At 48.7% G+C, this 22,084-nt stretch overlaps 1 protein-coding gene across 11 annotated transcripts in view; it reads left to right on the forward strand.

The window, feature by feature from the left end:
• The first annotated feature begins 2,583 nt into the window (after positions 1 to 2,583).
• Positions 2,584 to 22,084, forward strand: part of impdh1a (IMP (inosine 5'-monophosphate) dehydrogenase 1a) — a 30,053-nt gene continuing 10,552 nt past the window's right edge. For 2 of the 11 annotated variants that reach the window (XM_064319628.1, XM_064319629.1), the window contains exons 1-5: positions 2,584 to 3,608; positions 10,657 to 10,755; positions 10,885 to 10,959; positions 17,134 to 17,182; positions 20,982 to 21,083. In XM_064319628.1, coding sequence (XP_064175698.1) covers positions 3,364 to 3,608; positions 10,657 to 10,755; positions 10,885 to 10,959; positions 17,134 to 17,182; positions 20,982 to 21,083 — 570 coding nt within the window. In that variant the 5' untranslated portion in view covers positions 2,584 to 3,363. Of the gene's footprint in view, positions 3,609 to 9,135; positions 9,422 to 10,450; positions 10,562 to 10,656; positions 10,756 to 10,884; positions 10,960 to 17,133; positions 17,183 to 20,981; positions 21,084 to 22,084 lie in introns of those variants that run through there. The other 9 variants (XM_064319634.1, XM_064319635.1, XM_064319631.1 and 6 more) reach the window with 9 other exon arrangements.

Consider the following 22,084-nt stretch of genomic DNA (forward strand, 5'->3'; position numbering starts at 1 on the left):
ACAACTGATTACCCCATGACTGTAGTGAGCGGAGCAGGGACCAGATAAGCGTAGTGACCGGGGGGGGGCAGAATCCCTGGTTTAAAAGCTGTTTAATATGTGAGTTTTTACACTGGCCCTGTAGAGCAGGGCCGCCCAACCCTGGAGATCTACCATCTTGTAGGCTTGCATTTCACTGCACACCCGATTCTACTGATTAGCAGCTCAAAGATATCACCGGCGGTTGAATGCAATGTGCCTTCTCCGCGTTGGAGTGAGGATATGCTGGATAGTAGATCTCCTGATACCGGGTTGGGCAGCCCTGCTTTACAGTCTTCCCTATAACAACAACTATATCCTCACACCCACATCCCCTTGACGAAACAAATGGGGGTCAATGCAGGTGGTTAGATTCTGCTCTGTTCAGGTCATTGGGTTCTGGTTTTTTATTTTTTTGAACAGGTTGCCACAACACTATTTTCTGCCGTGACCTTACACGGCCTTGCTGCAAACGTAAAAAAAACCAAACAAAACAAAAAAAAAAAAAAACGTGCAAAAATATTTTCATCGCGACATTGGAAACTACTCCTGTTCATTAATAGGGCAGTTTATTTATAACCCCGTTCTCAGGATGGAAAAACAGATGTCCCTGTCACAGAGGAGGAAGGGTACGGCCGAACGCCGCGGCGGACCTGTGGCCTGCCCCTCTGTCCCAGCGCTGTCTCGACCTCCCTTTTCCCTGGGACGCGGAAGGCTCTGGCGAGCAGAAGGGTAAGAGGCTTTTCTGCGCCGATCCCCTGGCAACTGTCACTCGCAGTCAGTCACCTGCAGTTGACTGTCGTGGAGAGGGGGTGGCCCCCCACGCGACCGAGTCTGGCCCCCTCGACCTCTCTCTCTCTCTCTCTCTCTCTCTCTCTCTCTCTCTCTCTCTCTCTCTCTCTCTCTCTCTCTCTCTCTCTCTCTCTCTCTCTCTCTCTCTCTCTCTCTCTCTCTCTCTCTCTCTCTCTCCCACCACTCGGGCCCCCGGTAACCCGTCACCCTGTCAGGGTGGGGGAAGCGGGATGCCCGGGACCAGCCGGAGGGCCTGGCCTTTTTTTTTTAGTGTTTTTTTTTTTTTTTTTTTGGGCAGGATGCCCTAATGCTAACGGTAGCTCGAGAGCCGGCTCCCTCCGGTTTGCGCCAGGTTTCTAATTCGTTCCAATTAGCCGGGGAGGGAAGATGAGCGTCAGTTGGATTTGAATAGGAAGCCGGGGCACTGAAATCGCTGTGACGCAGGTCGGCGTCGACCCTTCCTGCTGGCTCAGTGACCCTGAACCGGGCTTCTGTGCCTTCTGCCCTTCCGGGCCGAACCGCCATCTTGAAAAAGAATCAAAGGCTTCCGACCTAAATGACCCGATTGATCCTTGAAAGAGAAGCTAATTTGACTTAAATGGCTTTCAGAGAAATGGATTTGCATGGAAGGAAAATTGGTTATTTAAGTGCTACAGGCTTTCCCATCAGGCTTGAAGGTCTCATCCAGCCACTACAGGGAAAACAGGAAGTGACCTCATGCTGAAAAGAAATGATCAGAAGCCAGGGGGTTATACTTTCACCAACTCTTTAGGTCAGGGCTACCCAACCCTGTTTCTGGAGATCTACTGTCCTGTGGGTTTTTACTCCAACCATATTGTGGCACACCGGTTTCTACTGATTAGCAGCTCAGTGAAATCTCTAGCTGTTGAATGAGGCGGGGCTTTGTCAGTGTTGGAGTGAAAACCTACAGGACGGTAGATCTCCAGGAACAGAGTTGGGCAGCTGTGCCATAAAAAGTTGGTGAAAGTAAAGATGAAGAAAAGGCAAAATAACAGAATGATGTCACTTCCTGTTTTTCATGAAATGTGTTTTTGACTGTGGTTATGGCGTCTCTATAGCCACTGAAAGGACTTCTGAAAAGTCCTAATGCGTGCTGAACACCGCGTTCAGGCCGCTTCGCCCTACGCACGACTGCACCTTTCGGCGACGTCGGCGGAAAATGTGCGGCGAGGGATGGGGCGAAGGCACCGGGCCGTGTGCGGCTCCCTCGGCAGTCCCCCCCCCCCCACCCCGAACTTCGCCGGAGATCGGGACGCGTGTTTACGTAATTAAAACAATCGATTAGCGCCACGCGGCGTCGCACCTGCTGAGGCCTGCAACCCCCCCCCCCCCCGCCGGCCTGGGGGACCCTCCGCTCCGGGGGCCCCTCCGGGATTCGCGCTTTGTTTTTCTCCTTGAGCGGCGGGCCCCAGAGGGGAAGAACTGCCCGCGCGGCACACGTATGCACGCAAACAAACACGCGGGCGTGTACCTCTCACCACGGTGACAGGGATAGGCTGGGGAGAGTGTGTTCAAGTGTTCTTACTCCCTCCATATACTCCAGCCCCCCCCGCCCGCCCCCCCCAACCCAACCCACCCTCCATCCGAACATACACACCCCCACCCCCCTTTTTAAATCTCCAATCCTCTTTGTGAAAGTGACGTCTGCTCCTGTCAAGAACAGGGCTTAGCCTAGAGAGAGAGAGAGAGAGAGAGAGAGAGAGAGAGAGAAAGAGAGAGAGAGAGCTGTTCTCAGGACAGCCATCGGAACAAAACACTCTGCCTGCCACACACTCCCAGCGCACTCAGCCCCAGAGGCACTCTCTCTCTCTCTCTCTCTCTCTCTCTCTCTCACTCAGGTCATTTTGCCCCTCTCTCCACCGCTCTGCGCTCATACCCTGAGCTGCATCTGGGACCGGTGCACCCTCTCGCAAGGTCACCAGGGCTGGGAATCGCGCTCTCCGCGTGCAGGTGCGTCTCTCTCTCTCTCTCTCTCTCTCTTTCTCTCTCTCTCTCTCTCTCTCCTCCGACGCTCCAGCTCGGAGTCCCTCTCCCGGACGGGACGGGACGGGACGGGCGGCGGTGGAGTCAAAAATCGTGGGGACTTCCTCTCTGAGAACAGAAACCGAGGGTGGTGGAAAAAAGAAAAAGAAGAGAGAGAAGAGGTCCCGTGGAAGAGGAACTGCGGGACTACCCTCGCCGATTCGTCCGGCTCGTTTGTTTGGTTGCCTTTTGCAAGAATGCAAATGCGGCTGTGACTTTCGCCCGAGCCTGGGCGCGGGCGGCCAGCCGAGCCCGTCTGGTTTGTTCGTCGGGATCTTTCGGTTCTGGGAATCGTTCGGGCCTCTTCTTAATGACCGCGGATTGAGAGTACCACGTCAGATAGAAAAGAGAAAGCTAGAGAGAGAGAGAGAGAGAGAACAGGGACAGAGAGAGAGAACTGGAAAGAGATAGTAGAAGAGAGAGAGAGGAAAGGAGAGGAGGGGGGGCGGAGGACTGGTTCAGCCCGCGGCAGGTGAACCCGCGAGGGCCGTCGCCCTGGATACTCTGGAGATGGACGGCCACGGCTACGATCGCTTCGGCGACGGGGAGCGGGACTCGTACCAGATCGACTACCGGAGGATCGTGGGGGACACGGAGCCGGCCCGGCCCCGCCTGTCGCCCCGCGAGGGCGAGCACCACTTCCACGGCCCGCTGGCGCACGCCGGCCCGCACGCGCACGGCCACGGGCACGGGCACGAGACCGCCGCCCAGCGCTACAGCGCCACCCGCATCCAGGCCGGCTACGAGCCCGAGAGGTGAGTCGCGGCCACCGGAGGGCGCACGTCCGCCCCCGCGCGAGGGTTTCCGTTTGGCGGCCCGTGCGGGCAAAGGGGGGGCGATGATCGTATGAATAAAACGCCTGAGACCGCTATGCTGCTTGGTACGTCTTCTTCTGTGATTTCTCAAGACGCGTTGAAATAGACCCGTCATATTCATCATGTGTTAACACTAGCGAAGACGACCCTTTCAGGATTAAAAAAAAATACACTGCAGACCTGGGTCGAATACGTATTTGTTTTGGATTCAAGCACTTTTCTACGCTTTACTGATCTTGTCTGGTGTATTGGGACCAATGAAATACTCTCAGAAAGCGCAAACCCTGCCTTGTGTTCATATTGGCAGGCTCAGTTACACCAGGCAAGATCAACAGAGCACAGAAAAGCATTTGAATCCAAAACAAATACGTATTTGATTAGCCTTGTACTCAGTCCAAAGTGGCAACACCGCAGTTTGCAACTCCCGAGTAAAGTCCTATGCAAATAACAATGTGACAATGTGATCATAATGTGAAGGTGAAGGTAGCATTCAAAGCTCACAAACCTTGTATTCGGTTAATAGTCGCAATGCGATCCTCTGCACACTCTTCTGTTTCGGAAACCCTGATAATAGCAGCTCAGTTGGCGGTTTATGTCTACACCCTGGCTATCAGCGGATTTGTTACTCAAATATTTGGTGGGAAGTGCCTTTGTACTTTGTCCGCCTCGCATCTACACCTGTGCTGTGACTACAAAGACATAAAACACAGGGATGAATCTATACGAATGGAAATGGACACCATGCCATTTTCCCAGCTCTAAATCTAAGATGTACTGATACGGAATCAAAGTTTATTTCCTTCTCACGGCTGAACTGGGCCCTGGTTTAGTTAACTGGTCCGTTGTGGAGGACTGGCGTGCACTGGTATCGAGGTCTGTTTCCAGTTTTGAGTCGGGGTTAAGCAGGAGGTTTTTTTTAGAGAGATTACCCCTGTTTTGCAAAAATTTTTGAGAACACTTCTTGGTGCTCCAAAACATTTTCTTGTTATTGTGGCTTATTATTATGGCTTATTATACAGGCATTTGCTGAATACGCACACACCCTCATTGAGGGTGATACATGCAGCTACCATTCTGAGTATTTTCATCCATTTATACGGCTGCATATAATGTGTTATTGTTTGGTTTGCAGAGAAGGGCATGATGATCTTCTTCGGAGAATTGCTAAAAAATTGTGCCTTTCCTGTCAATTAAGATGAAGGTTTGGGGTCACGCTTCAGCAAGGTTAGAGGCAAAGTTCACTTTCTGACTTTCATTTTTTTTTTAAAGTCAGATATATATATATTTTATTTCATTATTTCTTTATTGGAGTTACAAAGTGTATTTTGTTGTTTTAGACAACAAACGCTACATCTGCCAGTGTATAGCCAGCAGGTCACGAGAAACCTCTCGAAGACTCGAGAACATACACTAAAATTGTGATATCAATGATATAAAAAACCCCGAGAAAGTCTACTATCCATTTAAGCCGCCGAAAAGTCACTAAAGTACTGGGAAAAAAATAAGCAGTTAATAAAACTCCAATATCACTGAGGTAAATTAAAATATTTTGATAGTTACTTTGCTAACAGGTGTTACTTTGCATAAACAGGTCTAAATATTTTTTTTTTAAATATTACAAAATGGCAGACATTTCATGAGATTTCTTGAACACAGATTAGCCTTGACCATCTGTAGGACTAAATCACACACATTCTGGCCTTTTATTTTGTCAAATATGCTATTTATTCCCGTATCACCACCTGCAAAAAACAAAACCCACAAAGAAAAATGTTGCAATCTATAGTTATACAATATTAATTAATGTGTGAGGATAAGCAAATCCCCTTTATTTTTTTTTAAAAGGCCAGCAATTGTGCAAAAGTACAATCAAGCCTGCAACGCACTTGAATATTACATAACAAAATCTTCTTACTCTGCTTACCTGAAAAGCTATGGAGAGAAAGTGTGTCACTACAGGGTATAGGTTACAGGCACAGCTATGGGCATTAGTGACTCAAGGATTTTCCATGACGCAAAACGAAAACAAAACTGAAATTTAAAATTAGCCTCTTTTCTGAAACAGATACGTTCAAAGCAGTCTCAAGTGATCTATTTTTAGTTAAAAACTTATTTTCATCAGGTTGCAATCAGATGATGTCACAGTATAGTGCCCCCAGGAAAAATAAAGTTATTCTATTTTTATTCTATTCTATTCTATACATAATAAGGAAAAAAGTTAATCCATTCACCACTGTTATATGAGTATCATTCTGATGCCCCTAGTCTGAGCCGTCCTTAGACATAATATATTAATGCGCTCAGTTTAAACAGATAAACATTGCTGTGAGAGTTCAGTTCAATTGTACTTCCTTGCAAAACTATTCCTGTTCTCACTTCCTGCATTTTTACTGATGCAAACCTTGCATGCATGGTCAATTGCACAACAGAGGAGGGCCCTGTAAACAGACAGGCATTTTGAGTCCAACACAATGTATGAAACAAGCTGTAATCGAGAGGCTCCAGCTCAGAGAAACCCCATCAAAACAGGTACAATTATGTCAGGGCTATTTTGAGGAAGACAGGTGATGCTTAAACACCTCTTAAAATAATACAGCTTGAACAGGTTCCAAGTAAGTTACATTCAGAGCTTAATATAGCCTCCATCCGGGAGAATCTCTGACCAATATCTGGTGACCCGCATTGAAGGGTGAAGGGGGGGGGGGGAACCGGCCTACTGCACTTTAAGAGGCCCCTCCCCCTGTCATCTTGACGTGACAGTGTCTCTCGCTGCTGCAACTGACTGGCCTCTCTCGTGACTCATTTCCACCGCCCGCAAAAAAAACCTGAGAACTCGTGACCGGGGTGACCTGGGGGGGGCGGGGGGGGGGGGCGACGCCGGGTAGGGGGCGCATCGCCAGGGCCAGGAGGTTAGGTTTCCAGGGGGTCTGCGGGTTCAAATCCTCGGAGGAACCTCGGCCCCTTCGGAGCAAGGAACCTGCCCTGAATCATTGCAGTAAGCACGCATATAATTACCATGTGTGCACTGCTGCATATATGCAAGTCATCTGCCGGTTGTAGAGTATGTTCACAGACCCTCAGTTATGGTGCAGGTGAGTTTTCAACGGGTGTTAAGGTAATAAAGGTCAATAAAGAGGCTACATTTTCACAGGTGACCCCACCCCTCTGAATTGTACTGGCGAATATTTATGAAAGCAGAACTTGTGCTGAGAAGACCGTTTTGAAAAAGGAAATATGAATATCATAATAGTAATACTCCACAGCAGATACATTCTCCATCCACCCCCTACCCCCACTCAATATACTAATATGCCAGATGATAAAAAAGGATATTATGTAAATGGAATGTTAGCCTCCCTTTAATCAACGGCTCCTGAGATGAGATACAAAAAAAAAATAAAAATAAAAAATACCGTGGAGGATTAGATCATTACAGCAAGCTGTATTTAATCCCCGAAGTGCAAAATGACAAATCCTGCATTAAAATAGCATCGGGCCATCTTAAGCGCCAGCAGCGTCAACCGCAAGCCTTCTCGCGACGTTTGAAATCGCCGGCTACCGGTGGATCATCATCAAAGGCTCGCAACTTCCCTTTTGTTTCAAAACAAAAAAAAAACGACCGATTTCCTCATCGAATGATGTAATCATAAATCAATAAAATCAACGTGTTCTGCATTACACATGTATTACACCTGGGGCTTTGGAGGTATTGCGAAAACCTGAAGTCCCTACAGGGTAATGTCTGTTGGGCATATGTGTTAATGGACACAAAAGCCCTTTGGGATGCATCGGGAGTCTGTGGTCAAAGTGCAAAAGGTTGTTCTGCAAGTGAATCAACATCAATAACTACTAAGAACCAAGCTTTTCTTCAGGTGAATATGCAAATAAGAGTACAATTAATACTTAAAAACAAATGCGGTATCAGACAAGCAGTGGTATGTGCAGATCTCAGTACATTCTGTGCAGGAAGTAACATTTTGTTCCCACAAAGGTGTAATATACCCCCCCCCCCCCCCCCACACACTTAAGCTGATGGGTGCACCATTACCTCAGGCAATAACCACTAAAGAAGAAACTAAATTTGAGTTTTGGAATGGCCTAATCAAAGTCCTGACTCGAACCCAATAGAGATGCTGTGGCAGGACCTGAAACAAGCTGTTCATGCTTGAAAATCTAGCAATTAGACTGAATTAAAGCAGTTCTGCAAAGAAGTGTGGGCTAAAATTCCTCCACAGCAATGTGAAAGACTGATATCATCTATAGGAAGCATTTGGTAGCAGTTATTGCTGCTTGAGGTGGGTGCAACCAGTTATCAGGTATAAGGGGGCAATTACTTTTTCACATGGGTGATATGGGTGTTTGATAACTTTTTTCATTAAATAAATAAAATAATCATTTAAAATTGAGTTTTGTTTTACCATTACCAGTTTGTTCATAACATCGTCTGTCACTGTTTTTACACATGTCCAATTTTAGTTTCCTTTGAGGTGCCAGAATCCAGTAGTTATTTATGCCCACAGTGAAAAGCTAAGGCTTCTGATCTGGGGCAAGGACTGTTGTAACACGAGTAGGCATGGCTATGCACTACACTTGACCGAGAGTATACTCGTGACGTCCTGTATGTAGGCACATGTGTATTGATGCACACTAACCTAGATGCAAAACCTACACAAGCGGTAGACAGGCCTCATAATGAAGAATCGTAAATGTCAATTATAGTTTCTATTTTTCACGCGGGTTAAGGAAAACTAATGGTTTATGAAATGTGACATGCATCGGTTAGAAGATGCGCTAGGACAGTCCTGCTCTAAATGCTCATTTGAGGCTCACTCCACTTTTTTTTTAAAGAACCACTGTACTGCTGACTTAATTGATTCCAACTGACTTTAAATCAGACGGCCAAGCTTTCCAATTTATCTTCAACGAACCATGCAAGAGGTTGATTTGATAACCGGTCACGTTCTTTTGGTGACATAGATTTGCACTGTCACGCACTTTTAATTAATTGGATTTTAATTATTGCTTGCACATTGGTATAGAGCTGCCTTACTATATGCGTAGCCAACACAAGCGGACACAGGTTGTCATATATTAGAAATTGAGTCTACTATCATGCTTAGTTTATTTATGTATTTGTTTATTGATTTAGCTAGCCAGTCTTTTATGTGTCTGCCTCCTCCCTCATCCTATTGAGTTCGGTGTTTGCAGGAATTCAAACTAGCCTATATTAGGCTATATGAACAAGAGCAAGTACAATTATTACAGCTAATATTCGAGCATTATAACTTTAGCAGCCTCCAATTTTTCATCATTTTGCAATTGAAAAGAAACCCGCTGATTGGCAAGTTATTCAGTTATTCAGGTTTTTTTTCAGTCAGCTTCAGCTAACAAGGAAATAGTTAATTCTACTGCCCCCGACCAAACCGCTCAACCACGTGTGGTGCTCTTGGAGTAGAAAGGATATGACGCGACACAGACCCATTCTTCATAGCCGTGATACAGTATTACAAACTGCAATCGCGTAAGGGTCTGTGATCCTAGCATCATTGGAACTGGGTCAGACAGGGACTGGGTGGACTGCCACGCTTGGTTTCTCTGCACTGTGTGTTATTAAATTGGGCTGGCTTTTGCTTTAGCCCACCCTTTACCCTTTTGTGTAACCAAAGAAAGTTCAATCCCGGGAGACGCACACGTTGTGAGCAGCGTGTTCAGACGGACAGAGGAACTGGAACTGTCGCGAACTCTTCCACAAGGTTTCGTCTGAATTTCATCGTTGCTCGTGCGATCGCACTTGTGCATTTAGGTTTTGGTTTTACGTTTAAAATACTCATGTTATGAGTACTCCTGGTGAGCGAGGAAGATGGTGAAATGTGCTCGCTTGCTGTACTTGACCACGTTTCTCTGAAATTTCCTCCTGCGCTAGCTAGCTAGGAAGCTTGTGTGTTCTTGCTGCGAGCGATATTTTCGTTGTCATTTTGGAAATGTTGCTTGCCTGATGGTTGCGATCTACGGCAAGGGAGCTAACTAATGGTTTTGTTGTGAGGTCTCTTTGCTCGACAGGAATTAATTTCAATTTTATGGCAATAGCTATTAAGTCAAACCAGGTTAGCCAGCTAGCTACCGCTATATTGGTAGCACATGAGCCGTCGACGTCCTGTTATTTGCTGATGAAATGTCTAAATGGTTACGTAGCTGTGCAATCTGAACCATATTCATTTATGTAAGCTGTGTTACCTGCTGGCTGCCTTGTTTAATTTTTTATCAAATAGTATGCATATATTGAGGGTATTGGAATTGTCACAACCATCATCTGTTATTGTGAGGCCAATTGATTTAAACGGGTGTGTCAGGAAAAGATGCGCTGTGTTGTGTATTGATTTACTTGCTACAGTACAGTAGGCTGCATGTAATATTGAACTGTGCGATTTGTTTTAAACGGCGAGGGTGCTTTTGTACAGAATTTGACGTTAGGTGGTGTTTTGGTCGCGACCGCATGCTATGAATATGCCATGCCATGTTTACAGTGAATGTAGGTCACCGGGCCAGTAGGTAAAAGAAATTATGAAATGATATCAGTATTGCAGTAGTGCGTCAAAATGCGTACTTTTATATTAGTCGCAGCGGTGAACAATATATAGTATTTTTTATCATGCATATATGCATATGTATATGCATATATAATATCTATTTTGTTTTATTTGTGAGTTTATTGTGACTTGTTAGAATGACAAATCATGGACTCAAAACATTCTCTCTGCACTATATTATCTTGTCACGTCAAGGGCAAGTTCTGTTACTCTGGCGAGCGTGGCAGGAAAAAACGCTTTTCTCGTCTGAGGACATAAACTGTGCGAAGCTTCTGTGTGTGGAGGAATTTAGCACAGGTCAGACAGGTAGTTGCATAAGCGCCATACCCGTGCCATCTGTCTGGTTTCGTCTTGGCAGAGCTCTGAATTTGTGCTTGTCGTCTCTCTTTTTTTCTTGGCAGTATGGCAGATTATTTGATCAGCGGAGGGACGGGCTACGTCCCGGAGGACGGACTGACCGCTCAGCAGCTCTTCTCAATCGGCGACGGCCTGACTTACAAGTAAGTAAAAATAACGGTTCCCGTTCTTCCATTGTTTTACGGGCACCAGACCACAGGATTGGCGCTGGTTGCCCCGCTGTGTCCCCCCCGCGCGTTGTAATGACGGGAAAACACGTTTTGAATCGCCAGATCCGCTACTCAGTCTGTCCCTGACGGGCTCACAGCCGAACAGCTATGCTCTAAAGGGGATGGATTGACTTACAAGTGAGTAAACGACATGGCTTTTTACACTTTACCTTAGCGACCGCACCTCTGTGACACGGGGTCGATTCCGCAGGGGGAAGTGAACAGCCCATAATAGTCCTGTGTGTCTGTTGCTCTCTTCCATTCCGTGGTCTGTGATATGAAGAATGCATGCATGTTGGATGGATACTGCTTTAAATCCATGCTTTTACTAATGCACTGTGAGAACATGTAACTTAAGGACCCTGGGTTGAAGTAGTCAGTTCTTGGCCGAAAAGCACATTAACTGATAGGAACTGGGACGTCATTACTAACACACGTGTCAATCATTTGTATGTGGAACTGCATTTGATTCCCTTCATGGTATAATTCCATCTTTGTGCCAAAGAAAGAGTGCTGCATGGCTGGCTGTCCTGTGCTTTGAGTTTGTCCTGTGTAGAGCACTCATTTCATGTGTTTGTCAGAAGACCTGTTTTTTTTTGTTCCATTTCTGAAATCCTTACATTTTGATTTACTTATCTCACCCCTTCCCACCTTCTTCTATGGCAGGTTATATTCAGTCTATCTTTCAGCAGCCCCTGAACTGCCAATATAATTCTGTAATTGCTACTGTTTTTTTAGCCTGCGATTGTTTAAGATCGTGCTGTCTCCTCTACCACTGCAAAAACTTAACGTTCACAGATTGCCCCTGTCCAGTATGCAAGATGTCTGTTTCAAGTAACCTGCATGTTCGCATGTATTCAGTTTGACTGTCAGGAACTCATTTTTAATGTGAAAATCATTATTATCAATCAAAGGTTATTTCTAATAAAACTGGACAGTTATGTTTTATACTGCCAAATATGTATATGTTTTAATGAGGTATGGTGCTATTTCTCTCTCTCTCTCTCTCTCTCTCTCTCTCTCTCTCTCTCTCTCTCTCTCTCTCTCTCTCTATCTCTCTCTCACACACACACACACACACACACACACACACACGAGAGAAATGTCTGTAATCTTGTTTGTGTAGGATATTGAACTCCTCTGGCGGATTGATGACAGAATAACCGTGTGTGGAGGATGTGGTTGAAAGCAGGGGTCGGGTCATGGGAGTTCAGAATGCGTCGCTGTGCTTTAGAGTCTTGTCCTTTACGTCTTTTTTTATTTTTCTCTTCGGCTCTTTGACCGGCCCGCAGCGAAGGACGATGATCCGTCAGGTGACCCGGCGATGGCGCGGGAACAGTCGGCCCGCTAACGGGGAGCGGGCGGTTTTTAATTTCCGACCTGCGGGCCCAATTCGCCACCGAACGCCGAGCGTGATTTGGGGGACCGCCCCTAATGCAATCAGGCAGGCGGGCGGGGGGGCGGGTCACATGACGGACCTGAGGGAGAGTCATGTGAACTGCGTCGCTCTCGAGAGGCCGGCCAATTGAAAGCTGAGGCGGCTTTTCCGGCCGCCGCTAGCACTGTGTCGTTTGCCTAGCGTTCCCCACAAGCAATCCCGAGCCCCAAATCACATATAAGGATTTGGGGGTACTGCCACAATTTTAATGCCCCCCCCCTCCCCTCCCCTCCCCTTTTTTACTCCCTAATTTGGAATGCCCAGCCGTATTAAACAGGGCTCATTGCCACTGGCTTTGCTATTCGTCTGAGGGAGTGTCAATCAGCGCGCGCTCTCCTCTGAAGCACGTGATGTCAGCTCCCGCTTCTTACCGCACCTCGGTCTGCCAGCCGCGGCTCACGGGGGAATCGAGTCGCTGGAAGGAGGCTCGACGGACGCAATCCCAGGTGCCGCATTGTCCAGCTGGGGGCGCTGTCGAGCGATGAGACGCTGTGGTCCCAGCTGCCCCCTCCCCTAGGTGACAGTTGAACCAATCGGGCGTCGTCCTGTGGGGCTGCTGGCCACGGTGCGGTCCGGATCCGATACGAGACCACAGGGCCCTGTCCACACATTTGAAAAGGTGCCTTAATAGGATAAGTCCCCAAAGCATCCCGATCTGCCGACATTTTGTGCCAGCATAAATTTCAGAGGGTGTATGGGAGTTGGAGTCTTTTATCCCAAGTTACGTTCTGGAACGATCCTCATCGTTTGCATATGTATTCTTAATAATCATATGGTGTAAGGTTTGTGAAAGGCAAATTCTTTGTGGTTTGTGAAATGAAGAGCGACTTGTTCTCAGCACAATTGCTCTTATATTGGGCAGGACTCTTTTCGAGGAAAAAAAAACAACAATACTTTTTATATTTCAAGAACCAGTCAGGTATGTTTTGCTGTCAACAGCAAAAACCCTCGAAAGAAAAATTTTCAAGACAAATACGGCCTGTTGTGTACGTGTTCCTGTTGCAGAAGTAGATGTGAAAATAGGGCTACAGGAATAACCTGGAACACACCGTCTATAAACCCTCGCTGGGGTTAAATGCCTTTTAACCGTACGCTTCCACCATCAGTCATAACAAACGTAACGAGCCTCTCATCCTGAGCTAAGATGGTGCATTCAAACAGTCCCAGATTCTGGTGCTGGAACACCTTAACGACTGACTTTGTAAAAGCCAGGGTTGCTGAGGATATTGTTTTAATGCACATACTACACATTTTGTTAATGTATATTTATTTTTATTTATGTTGGTCTATATTTTCTCCATAAGGTTTTAAATGGGCATGGCTGTATACTGTATATATCAGGGACTTTTATGTGGATTGTCTCAGTGGATTAAATTTCAGTTTTTTGTTCCAGCTCAATACAGTTACCAACGTATCATTATACATAATGAAGGTATTTCTGTCAGGTAAAGACGTCGGGTTGTCCTTTTTAATAGAAGGCAAAGGGGCCAGTGAGGGTGGTGGTTTGTTTTGGCCGTTTCGATGCAGAACCGTCTTTCCGTTCGCAAAAAAAAAAAAAAATTTCAGAGACGACGGCACAGCGAGGGGCGTGAGTCAGGTTCGCCGGTTCGCTTGCCGACAGGTGGCGGCTAGACGTGGTTTTCCTCCCTCCTCTGTAAACAGTCCCTTTTCCACAAACCTCAGCGAAAAACCCTCGTCGCGCAGGACGGTCGTTAGGTAGGTCGCTCCCGGCTGCATAGCAACCTTCGAACGGTAGCCATGGAAACCCGCCGTCTGCATCAGTGCCCCCCTCAACCCCCCCGCCCTCCTCCCCCCTCGCCCTCTTAAATATACAGGAGGCTGATAGAGGGATGAATCAATTGCGGGACTGTGGCGATTAGTGTCCCCCCCCCCCCCCCAGTTGAAGCCACACGCGCTTGCCAATCGCAGTAGAGATCTGCACGAAGAATGACAGCTGGCGTGATTAATGTGGGATTCAGTACTTCTGTCAGATTCAGGTATGTGCCAGTTTGCTTGAGTGTGTCAGTTCAGGGGGTCATGTTCGTCCTCTTTGTGGTTAAAAATCGTTTCTGAAAAGGCCCTGTGGGTTTTTGCCGAGCTACCATGTCAAACCAAATGCATTATTGTGTGCGTAACTGAGAGTGGGTATTATGTTCGGGGATCTAAAAGATCACTGGATAACGGAACAATCCTTAAATCCCCAGACTCTTATGTAAGGGTATAACCCTAAAAAGTGAGAGAGGGGATGGATTGCTCCGTGCCTTGAAATTGCAGACGGGCTAAGCTTGAGCCATTAGCGTGACGCTAACTGCGCATAGCCACCCATTAAGGTCATTAAGCGGAGGTAGTCCTTGCCGTCTATTTCTGGCCGCGGGAGATTTTAATCCGTCCTAATGGAGGATTTGTCTCTCGCCGGATGGCGTTTCGAAGTTCCAGCCGCGCGGTATTGACGTTCGAGGAGTCCGTCGGGCAGAAGTGATTGACTCCCCTCTCGTGTCTAGTCAAAAGGTTCCCCAACCCGGCTGGTTTTACTTTCTGTTCTCAGCCAGCGTAAACAGGGGCTTGGCCCTGCGGTTTGTTTGTCTGGCCTCAAGTTCCCTTTCAGTAAACGGAATGGACTTTTCACCGTGCAATTCCAGTAGTTCGGAAAAGGCAAGCCTGCAATTGATTTGTTACTTTTTTTTTTTTTTTTTTAAGTTAATGTTCTGTCCTAAACCCCACCTGTCATTCTGATTTGGCCAGTACACTCTGTCCTCGTTCTGCAGTGCCAGATATGTTGCGTTCCAGCTGAACTGTGGCACAGTGTATCGAGCTCTTATAAGTGATATATGTGAACTATTTGGACCTTTGTTCATCTGAAAGCAGGAACAGCTGGAGCTGCTGTTAGAGTCTTGGGGTGAATTTACCCACAGGCCTCCGCTCCAGGTCCACCGACCCAAGCGGCGGCCCAAAACCGCGGCCCTCGCCCCTGTGTCGGCCCGGCACCCTAACCTTGACCCTGAGGCTAACGTCCGAACGGATTCATGGAGGCTGGCTCGACGGGCGTCAGAGCTCCGCGGGGGGGCGGCTCGCCTTTTCAGGGCTGGTCAACTTCCGGCGCCTTCCGTTAGCGCCCTTAGCACGAGGGCTCTGATCATCGGACCGCGCCGCACGCCCGGAGGCTCTCTCTCTCTCTCTCTCTCTCTGCCACCGCATTTATTTCCCCCTGTATTTCGCTCCCCTGGTTCTTTTCAGCCCCGGCTTTGAAAGGTCCGCACCGAGCCTTTTCTCAGCGCCTTAGTGACGCCCCAGTTGCTCCGCCCAGCTGGAGCCGAGTTAGCCCGCGGCGGCTGCGGCTCGCGCGCTCCACGCGTAGCCGGACAAGCGGAGCTTTTAGCGATGGCTCTCTCGGGGAAGGTTGGGTTCAGCGTTGGGTTACGCGTCTTTGAAACGGAGGAGAGCTCCGCTTCTATAAAACCGTAGTCTGGATGGGGGAGCAGGTCCGCTGTTACGAATCGGAGATTGAAATGCTATCGGGTCAATGGCTGCGATGCGTGTCAAGGTAGATCGAGGTTAGCTTGCGGCGTTTGCTAGCATTTTTCAGGCATTCGGTCGCAAGGTTTGTAATGAACGAATGAACATCGGCGTGGTGTGAGGACATGGGGTTAAAGGTTAATGTAATCTGTGGGTGTGGTTTTGCACTTGAGCCAAAGGGCTGAAGTGGAATGGGTTGAGTATATTTGTATTGGTGGATATTGATAAAGTTGTGCTTACTCAGTCAAAACATGCGTCTGCTTTGCAAACAGATTGAAAAGCTAACTGTATTTCGAGGAGGTTCCAGCCCTGAATATCCTAAAGGAGGCTGAAATATGAAACCCTTTGCACCGGTATGAGGGCCGTTGACTGGAACTGTGTACAGTATTAAGCAGTCCAGGAAATGTGTATCTTTCCAGTGGAAAGATGACTTGATCAAGCGGTCTTTATGTTGTGCGCAGTGATCTTTGCAGAGGGGCTGTAACACACCGACTGCTTTACAGTAAACGGCCTTCGGAAAGAATCAAGAAGAACATAAATAATCCCAATGGAGCCGTTCTGGGGGTGGGGGGGTCGGCGGAATGATGTGGGGGGAAACACCAGTGACCCCTGAAAAGGTGGTCGAGCTCGACACCTGGAAGATGATAGGAGGGAGAAAGATGGCCGCCCTTTGAACGTAGACGTTGGAGGAAAAATGGACTGGCGCTGTGAAAAGCTCTTCGTTGGGGCACCGTTTTTTTTAAGTTTTTTGGCTATGAGAATGTGCTGCGTTTGTGTTTCACCCAGCCGGAGCCTGTAATTGTTGGTCCGAGATGAGGCCCCCCCCGTTTGTGTCTTATTTTGGGCCCGGCAGACTTGGGTTGGTCCACCCACACAGGGTGGGGAGCGTTTGTAGCAGTGGGCTAAAACATGGTCGCTCTTATTTTTCTCATCCGCCTGAGGTGTTTTTTTGTTAATTTAATTTTTTTATATTCTGTCCCCCTCCTAGCAGAAAAAAAAATCCTCATTGTTATGGTTGCTGGTGTTTCACTGTCTCATATTTATGTAGTTTTGCACTCCGTCCTAAAAGCTACTGTGGAGCTGTAAACCCTTTTACAGGAATATATTTGATGAGTTTCTTCAGTGTGAGTGGGCTGGTGAGGTCCTAGCGTCCTGGAGGACTAGCCTGTTTTCTGCGGCAGGGGAGGAATGTGTTTAGTCATGCTGAATTATTGAGTGCCGTCGTCCTCCCTGGATTAGCCTCCTCCTGAGTCTGCCGTGTCTGTAAATGTCAGAGCCGTGGTCTCTGTGTGGTTGCTGCCACTCTGACCCCCACTTCCTGTTCTCTCTCTCCCTCTCTCTCTCTCTCTCTCTCTCTGTAGCGACTTCCTGATTTTGCCCGGCTTCATCGACTTCACCTCGGACGAAGTGGTGAGTACGTTCCCCGCGATCCGCCGCCCTTTGCCCACGCCGCCCGCCCGTCGTCGTGGATACGGCGCATGCGCGTGTGCCTCGCGACCGCGACATGAAGGGTCGGCTCCACGGAAACGAGATTTTTGAGCGCGAGCTGCCGTTAGTCTGAACGGAGGACCCCCTGACCGCGCGTCGGCGACAGTTGACGTCTGCACAGATCGCCCGTCGGTCCTGCAGCGGTCGCCGGGGGGGGGGGGGGAATTTGCCAAATGGTGTGTTAACAGCAGGGTGGGGGGGTGACGGAGCCTTCAGAATTCGGCAAATTCAATTTTCAATTTTGAATTGACTTGAATCAAGCGTCACCCCGAAAATGGTGTTTCCGGGCGAAAATAAAAAATAAGTGAAAAAGATCGTTTGAGCTAGCGTAGCGCGGCAAAGGCGAGAGAGCAGGACGGTTTACGTCGGCCGCGCTCCGATATCCAGCTGACCGGATTCGGTCGACGGTCGAAAAGCTCTCCATGGCCTCTCTCTGGCGCAGGATGAAACCCCTCCCCCCGTCTCGCCTCCCCTAACAAGTCGTTAGCGCGGTCGCCGAAGCAAACGTTCTGCATCCAGAGGAGATTAATTATGCGGTTTTCGGCGCAGCTGCCGCCGTCACGGAAACCGCCGGTGTTTTTCCCGCCTAAATTTGGGAGGCTTTTCGGTTTTAACCGCCGCACAGTTCGTGCCTCGTCAAAATTAACTAGCGTAAACAAGTGTCGCGCCACCGGCACTCTGCACAAAAACATTTTTTTTTATAGATGGGATTACACCACGTCGTTTTGGGTTGAATAGAGAGGAGCTGACTTTCAGGACTTTGGGATGTGTGTGTACGGACATTTTTATCTAAGCCTTAGCTATTTGTAGGCGGGAAATCAGATGCTTACCTTCTGAGTATTCAGCAGCGTTGGTGTAGATGATCTCAGTCTTAATGTAAGTCTTAATGTTGAAACGTTTGTAGTTTCATTTTTAAGTGGCACTGTTTTCATACACTGTGAGCGGCCCGAGGCGGGGGGGTGGAAATGTTTTTTTTTCCGAACGAGAACCTGCGGCGAAGCGGACGAGCCGCTGTTGCGTAACCTGAGACCAGGTGGGAAACGCATCGCGGCCCAAGGTCGTCTCGGCCTGCTCCAGTGGGAGTTTCTCCCAGGCCTTGAGACGGTCGTGAGACTCTGTGGATGTTTTGCCCCCCCCCCCCGCGGTCTCTGGGTGTACCAGGCCTTGAACCCTGTGCTCCCTCGCTGTGTGGGGGGGGGGGGGGGGGGAGGCACCGGAGTTTGGGTGCTGGGGTGGTGGTGACAGAGCCTCCCCACCTGAGGGAGTCCAGTGTGGGGGTATCGGGCCTGCCTGTTTGGGCCTGTTTAAGCACATGCGCGGTGGGACCGATCTGGAACCAGCACATCCTGAACCACTAGGCCTCAAAACCAAGCCTGCCTGTAATTTAAAGAGCCACACAGCCCCTCCACATCCAAACAAATGCCCTCGCGCTTCAAACTTTTTTAAAATCTCAAATTTAAAGCAGTCTCCGTTTTGTCACGCTCGACCCTATTTTTAGCGAGGCGGGGTCTCACCGCACTTTAAAAAAAAAAAAAAGAAAGTAAAATAAACTGTCCGCGCTGTTTACGTCTGGGCTGCCCTTCCCTCTGCGGAAAAGTTGAAGGGTGACGGCTGCTCGGCGTGACGCTTGTTTTTGTTATTCGCCGCGTAGGGCCCTGGGGAGGTCAAATTAAATTCCCACCCGAGGAAAGTAACGGCTGGAAGAGCAAACAGGTTGTTTTACCGCCAAGCCCCACGTCAAAACAAACCGCCGCCATCTTAGCTTGCTCCCATTTTGAAATACAATGCAGGAGGAAATCCCGGGGGTTTCAGGGGGTCAGTTCAGGGGTTTTTTTTGTTTGTTTAATTTGCGTTTAGATATGTTTCAGTTCAGTATGTGGTGTTTCTGTTCTGAATTTTGTCTGTTCGTGTCGGGGCCTCAGAAGGGCGCTGTGGTCGGCGACCAGCACGGTTACGTCGCGGTCGACCAATCGGATTGCTCGTGAGGCTGCACTTCTCTTTTTTTTGTGGATTTTAGTTCTAATGTGGGGGTGAGAATCCCTACTGCTTCCTCACACGATAGCGTGGCAGTTCTGTCTTGCCGATTATCTCCGGTCCGTGCCTTCGCGTCTCGGCTCAGTTTGGCCCAAGTTACAGGCCGGTTGAGTCATGTGACTGCTCATGCTCGCGAGATGCTTTGAGTGTGGCCTGAGAGTGCAGTGGCCTTCGAGCGCAGGACGGCGGAACGCCTCGAGCTCCTTAGCCCCGCCCAGCTCCGTCGTGGCGCTAAGCGGTTAGCGCCGCCCCATTTTGGGTGCGGCCCTCTGACCGCACGCCCTTCAGGACTCCTTAATCCTGTTGGGGAGCCGCTTTCCAAACGAGCTTTGGCTTAAGTCGCGTACGTCCATGTCGTCTGAAGAGGGCTCCTCCTCTTCCTCCTCCTCCTCCTCCTCCTCTCCACGCCAGGCCAGGCCGCCTCCCGTTTTCGGCCCGCTGACGCGTTTCGGGTCGTGAGGTCACCGGGTCGCCGCGGCGCCGCAATCCGCCGTCCAGCGAAAGGGGACAGCCGCCCAATAGACGCAGTTTGTGTTCAGGAGACGGAGGCCTTTGCGTTCCCTTCCTGGTCCCTTGTTTTGAGAACGGCTCTCTCTCTCAGCGGAGGAGAGAGACTGGGCAAAAGGTGAAGCGGGGGCCCGCCGTCTGGATAAGGAGCCCCTAATCTGTTTTAAGGAGAGCGTTCCAGCCTCCAAGGTCGTTCTAGGGGTCGTCGGGGCCGTTCCCGCGAGGAGGGGGTGACCTCCCTTTCGCGCCGCGTCGCCTGGTTACGGATCGGCGGCCGTGCGGAGATTACGCCGTCTCCTCCAGATTACGCTCTCGTTTCCCTTTTCCCCCCCCGGCGTCGTTCCCCTGTCCGGTTGAGCAATGTTTCTGAGGTCAAAGGTCGAGAGTGAAAAAGTGACAGTTTGCTGCTGCTTAACATCATGCAAACTGCCGTCTGGACCTGATATCCAATATACTAATATTCCACGGTTAGCTCACGTCCTGAAATGGCTCAATAATCACATAATGGTTATTATGGTAAATATATTATTCCCTTATGTCTCAGCGTGTAATCAAAATATTGGTTTTCAAATGGTTTAATTGTATGGCAGAACAAACGAGACGAGTGCTATGATATTAAGGTGTCAGCTCAGAGTGATTCATTGTAAATACTGAAAGCAGGGTCTTTGCTGCCCACTGCAGGTCTTTTGGAGAACGTGATGCACGTACACACACACATCCTTCTCTTTTTTTCCCCTGCAATTTCCGTTTGTGCAGAATTCTGTTTTTATTATTTGTTCAAACTCAGCCCTTACATTTGTGTATTTGATGTTGTGATTATTTACTCTTGAGGGTTTATCACGTAAACGTATTTCCAGAAGATGGATTCTTTTTATTATGGCCGTTATTTCTATGCACTTCCGCCCCCTAGGGGATCTGTAGCGGATTGCATGATTTATTTGAGTAAATAATGATGTCATGTTAGAAATTAGCTTCGTATCAATGACACATCAAGATATAAATTTCCTGATGAGAACTGAACTGTGAATTGAGTCATCATGGCTGTGTGGCATGCCGTTCCGCAATGTAAGACGGTGCTTACGTGTGTGTGTGTGTGTGTGTGTGTGTGTGTGTGTGTGTGTGTGTGTGTGTGTGTGTGTGTGTGTGTGTGTGCGCGCGCGCGCGCGTGTGTGTGTTTCAGGACCTGACCTCGGCCCTCACCAGGAAGATCACGCTGAAGACGCCCCTCATCTCCTCCCCCATGGACACAGTCACCGAGTCCTCCATGGCCATCGCCATGGCGGTGAGTGCCCCGCCCTCTCCCAGGCGCTGACCAATCGTAGCCGCCCGCCGTCCGTTCCAATCGTAGAGCCCGTGTGCAGTCTCGCACTCATCCTTTGTCCTCATCCACCCTTCCATCCCTCCCTTACTTCAACACCTGTCCACATCCCTCATTACATTATTACATTACAGGCATTTAGAAGACACCAGAGCGACTTACACAACTTTTACACAGCATTTACACTGCATCCATTTATACAGCTGGATATGTATTAAAGCAATGCAGGTTAAGTACCTTTCTCAAGGGTACAATGGCAGCAGGGATTGAACCTGTGACCTTTAGGTTACCTGACCAGCTCCTTACTCACTATACTACACGTCCTCCTCTCCTTCCATAAGACATTATTTAAGACACTCTGTGTATGTGGTGACTTGTGTACCCATTAAAGATGCAGGTGCTGTAATGTTCACCTGCAGCTTATTGGCTAATATCGCAGTACTGCACGGTGAGGTTCTCCAGCACCGGTTACCGTACCGCTCATAAAAATGAGTCATGTCCTGAGACGTGCCTTTTCTGTGCCGTCCATATCTTTGTGGAACTGCCGCGTTCGTTATAATTACCGCCGACTGCGGCGGCTTTGAAATATGAGCGCTGATATTGCTGATATTAATTAAGCCCAGCTGTACCGCTCTGTAGCGCGTGTTGAAACACATTTGCAGCACAGCAGTGCGCCTGTCCCCCCCCAGGTTTAAATTAAATTCTCAGGGTGGGCCAAAAAGCGATTTGAAACACAGAAGTGCTGACTGCTACAGAGCGGAGAGACAAATAATGAAATTCGCGAGATGCGCGCGGCCCCCTAGTGGTCACACCGGTCCTGTTGAGCGGCGGCCGCCGTGCGTCAGCAGAAGTGAGGTGTCAGATGCCGATTGGCTGATTCCAGGTTCCAGGAATCCAATAGAGGGGGGACTTGTGTTGTCTGTTGTTCACTCGTGGTGGTGGGGGCTGTGTGTGTTTGTGTGTGT

This window comes from Anguilla rostrata, chromosome 19 (genome assembly GCF_018555375.3).
Source record: "Anguilla rostrata isolate EN2019 chromosome 19, ASM1855537v3, whole genome shotgun sequence".
NCBI lineage: Eukaryota > Metazoa > Chordata > Actinopteri > Anguilliformes > Anguillidae > Anguilla > Anguilla rostrata.